The sequence below is a fragment of the Athene cunicularia genome (assembly GCF_003259725.1).
Source record: "Athene cunicularia isolate RWA chromosome 4 unlocalized genomic scaffold, athCun1 chr4_part1, whole genome shotgun sequence".
NCBI lineage: Eukaryota > Metazoa > Chordata > Aves > Strigiformes > Strigidae > Athene > Athene cunicularia.
Window position 1 is genome coordinate 13,801,482 of NW_020799098.1, and position 4,807 is coordinate 13,806,288.

The 4,807-nt window shown below is 43.3% G+C and overlaps 1 protein-coding gene across 1 annotated transcript in view; it reads left to right on the forward strand.

Annotated features, from left to right (window-relative positions):
- DRD5 (dopamine receptor D5) overlaps window positions 1-2,009 on the forward strand; it is a 3,879-nt gene extending 1,870 nt beyond the window's left edge. Inside the window, exon 3 of the mRNA XM_026846923.1 lies at window positions 6-2,009. Coding sequence (XP_026702724.1) covers window positions 6-1,390 — 1,385 coding nt within the window. The 3' untranslated portion in view covers window positions 1,391-2,009. The remainder of the gene's footprint in view (window positions 1-5) is intronic.
- The last annotated feature ends 2,798 nt before the right edge of the window (window positions 2,010-4,807 follow it).

Below are 4,807 nucleotides of genomic sequence, written 5' to 3' on the forward strand. Positions count from 1 at the left end.
GGGAGCCCCCGGGGCGGCGCAGGTGGCGGCGGGCAGCCTGCTGGCTCTGCTCATCCTCTGGACGCTCTTTGGGAACGTGCTGGTGTGCGCGGCCATCGTCCGGTACCGGCACCTGAGGAGCAAGGTCACCAACATCTTCATCGTGTCCCTGGCCGTCTCGGACCTGCTGGTGGCTCTGCTGGTCATGCCATGGAAGGCGGTGGCCGAGGTGGCCGGGTACTGGCCCTTCGGGGCTTTCTGCAGTGTCTGGGTGGCCTTCGATATCATGTGCTCCACGGCCTCCATCCTGAACCTGTGCGTGATTAGCGTGGACAGGTACTGGGCTATTTCCAGCCCTTTCCGCTACGAGAGGAAGATGACCCAGCGCTTGGCTCTGGTGATGATCGGTGTGGCGTGGGCTTTGTCTGTGCTCATCTCCTTCATCCCTGTCCAGCTCAACTGGCACAAAGGTGGGGATGTGGTTGCTGCTGGTGATATTGGAGATGGATTTGGCACTGGCTGGGCAGCAGCAGGTGCTGTCACCACCTGGGCGGAAGATATGAGCACCACATGGGTGGCCTTGGCAGCAATGAGACCCTCTGATGGGACCTCTGGCAGCAACGATACCCTCACTGGACCATCGGAGAGCTGTGACTCCAGCCTCAACAGGACTTACGCTATTTCCTCCTCCTTGATCAGTTTTTATATCCCAGTGGCTATCATGATAGTTACCTACACTCGAATCTACCGCATTGCCCAGGTGCAGATTCGTCGTATCTCTTCCCTGGAGAGGGCAGCCGAGCATGCGCAGAGCTGCCGGAGCAGCCACATTGACTGCCACCATCACACAAGCCTCAAGTCCTCCATCAGGAAAGAGACCAAGGTTTTGAAGACTCTCTCTGTCATCATGGGCGTCTTTGTCTGCTGCTGGTTGCCGTTCTTTGTCTTGAACTGCATGGTTCCCTTCTGCGAGAGCCCACCCAGTGACCCTCACGCTGGCCTTCCCTGCGTCAGTGAGACCACCTTTAATATCTTCGTCTGGTTTGGTTGGGCCAACTCTTCTCTCAACCCCATCATCTATGCCTTCAATGCTGACTTTAGAAAGGTCTTCTCCAACCTCCTGGGATGTGGTCAGTTTTGCTCTAGTACTCCAGTGGAGACTGTTAATATAAGCAACGAGCTTATCTCTTACAACCAGGACACCCTTTTCCATAAGGAGATAGTGACTGCTTATGTTAACATGATCCCAAATGTGGTTGACTGTGAGGAAAACCGCGAGGACCCTTTTGATAGGATGTCCCAGATCTCCCCTGACCATGAGATTGCCACTGACTCTGTCTGTGAGCTGGACTGTGAGGGGGAGATTTCACTAGGCAAAATAACACCTTTCACTCCAAATGGTTTACATTAAATTGCATCCTGCCCTGGTCAGTTCTTCTTGGATTATGAAACAAAATATTAGCACTGAGTGGAAAAACCTGCTTGATTTTACACTATAGTTTGGTCGGTCACTTCATGCTAAACTCACTTCTATGTGTAGCACTTTGCAGGTTGCAGACACAGTCGTACAGGGATCTGGCAGCACAAACCTAATTCAGCACTTCCCCAGGCTGAGGGAGGGCCAGGCAGCCGGGTTGATTAGCTGTGGTGAGGTATTGTGGTTTAATTACAGTCAGTCCATGTTTATAACATGTTTGCAAATGAAAGGTGCCATTGTCAGTGCTAAGTATTACAACCTCTAAAATCAGGGACAGATGTGGCTGACAGACGTTAAATAGAAAAAAATTCTGGGCTGTTCATTTGTTCAGATCTTATGTTTCTCTGGTTTTTGTTTGTTTGTTTAGGGTTTTTTTTTGTTGCCTTTTTTTTTTTTTTAAAGATAGAAATAGTGAGGTGGTGATTTGGATGATTATTTAAATGCGTGTTTCTGCCAAAACAGTTTATGTGATATCCATGTTCTCCTAGGCAGCATTGTTGCCTATGATATCCTTGCCATGTTCCCAGATGAATAAATAAAAGTTATATTGATCAAGGGGTTATTATCTGTCATTTATCATCCTGAAAGGTTTACAACAGGTATGCAAACTTTAACATTCCTGTTTGAATGGTTAGAGTGACTAACAGCTAAACCCTATTATTTAAAAAGCAAAGTAGTCTGTATAGAAAATACAATTTTTGAATAAAACCAAGGCTTATAGGAATGATTGACTTAAATGAACTCTTTTTATATGGCTCTACTTACAGCTAGATTTATGCCTGTTTTTCTTCTTAGTATTATAACTGATCTATACCTCTCTGCAGCTAAGAATATCAAGTATATGTATCTACAAGCTATTAATGTTTCCACTTAATTCTATACTTGAATTTACTTTTTAAAGATACTCTTAACGAGAAGAGTTTGGTGGTAGAGTTAGGAGCTGAATGTGTCTAAAAACAGTAACTGTGTTTGAAAATGGTGCTAATAATCAGCATTTCACAGTGTTGACATTGGAGAACTCATTCAAACCAAGAGAAGAAAAAATGCTGTTGCTGTATTTTTTTAGTTATTATTAACTGGAACTTAAATATACTTTAAGTGCTTTGACTCTGCGAAACATTTTGAAGCAGTCTTTAAAAACTAAAAGAGTATTTTAAGCTCTGTTTCTATTGAAACATTTACATCAAGTGGAATATTGTATTTAGAAATGTTTGTAAGCTTTTAGCACAGAAATCAAAAGTGATCTTGTTGCCAAGACAAATGATCAAAGGTAGCAAAAGCAATACTAATCCTTATTTCAAGTTTTGGCTCACAAAATGAACAAGATTTGAATTCATTTACCCTTTAAAAATGCCCGAGCCATGAGCTGAACAGGTTTAAATTTAATTTTAGGTGTGGATTCAGTAGTACTCTCTCCTAAGGGTCCTGACCAGCCTCACCTGGAGCCTTCCCCATCCTGCCAAACTGGGAACTGAAAGCCCCTGCGTGATGTATGGGGAAAAGTAGGAGCTGCACTAGTCAGCATGCTTCAGGGAAAGTAATTTAACCAGATGCTGGGATTTGTGAATGTTATGCATTTAGGATTGAACCTCTTTGGAAGTCAGGCCCCTAATACTGGTTTGGGGGTTGTCTTACCTCCCCTTGGGGTATGGGGTGGAAGAAGCACAGGAGGCATGTGATTGAGATCCCTTTGTGGTTGCCTCTGCTGTCATCTGGTTTTGTCTGCAAGCAACGTTTTGTGTGTGCAGTCTGATATTAATTGGTTTTATTGTAATTTTGGATTATCTTTTCAACTGTTTGTCACCAAAGATTGACATCTACCTGAGTGTTTTCTTTGCTGTTGATATGAAATCTCAGTGTAATATCCCTTTACAGCTCTCCTCAGACAAGGGTATTTTGACTGTGGCTTAGGGAAGCTTGAAAAAGAGAAATCCCATGCCCAGAACCAGGTTCAACCTACTAATGACTTGACATCGAAGGTGAGTATGTTGTCTTTTCTCTTCTAAAGCAGTCATATGTTGCCAGGAGTTAACCATAGTTCTAGCTCTGCTGGTTAGATAAACTTGACCTGAATAAAACTATTTTCCCAAATCAAAATGAAGGAAACTGCTTCTGGTGGTGCAGTGATGAATTATGCCAACCAGAATTTAAATTTTTGCATTTTCTAGTTACTACTCAAGTTTTGAGACTCGTACAGCATGTTAAACTTTCTGGATCTGTGCAAAAAGCCTATGATATCCAGATGCAAGAGGTGCAAGCACCTGGTGTTCATTTCAGCTCCCAGGGTGATGACTGTGTTTTATCCAATTTTGTCCATATTAAATCAGAAACAGCCCAGAGAAACGAGGAAGGGAAAACATGATTTCTTCCAGAGCACCTGCGTACCAACAGGCTGTGCAGATGTGTTACACCCTGCTCCAGCAGCCGCACAGAGCAGCAGAACCATTCCAGTAGTAACACTGAAGAGGGTGTTCCCCCACCTACCCAAGCAGCCTTTCCTCTTCAAAATAATCCCTGTACTGGTGGTGTAGCAGTTCCCTTGAATCCCTGTAGGTGTGCTGGAGGGGCAGATGTGTACAAGAAGATGCTAGTGCATACCCTTGACAGGTGTTTTTCTCATCCGTTGAGGCTTTACGTGCCTGGGTTTCTGGAATAAGCTAACACAGGGATGCAGGAAGATGACATCTCCGTCAGGGGGTTTATATAACAGCTTTGCACAGAATGTTAGAAACACTCTTATCTTATATCTGAAGGATGGCAATTTTTAGCCCACCCCCAGAATTTGGGAACATAACTAGGACCATACAGAAAACTGGTCAAGTTATTGCCACTTTCAATTACTGATTTTTAGTTTATGACTTCAGCTGGTAAATGATTTCTGATGGTGTCTCTGTGACGTAATCCCTCTCCTTAGAATATGTATTTACCAGGGGGCTTCATCCTTTGGAGCCTAGGGACATCAGAAAGGGAACATTTCTGCTTCAAAAGAGAGAGAGAAAATACTTTTTTTTTTTTTTTTTTTTTTTTTTTTTTTTTTTTTTCCCCCCCCTGGAAGAACAGCTTAACCTTAGAGATCTGAAAGAAAACCTTTTTCTTGACTCGTAACATAGGGACAATTTGTTGTTTTCTAATGTGTCTTAATTACCACTGACAAAGCTGGAGTATTCAGAATTAAAAGAAATGTGTATCTTGCATTGAACTATAAAAAGGGGCAGACCTTTTTAACAAAAACATCCCCAGAAAGGATTGTTTTAAATTGTTTCTCCCAGATGAAACTGCTGCCCTACTTTTTAATGGTTTCCCTCTTAAGGACTAATGCATCTGCCTACCCATAGAGCAGAGTTCATTGGA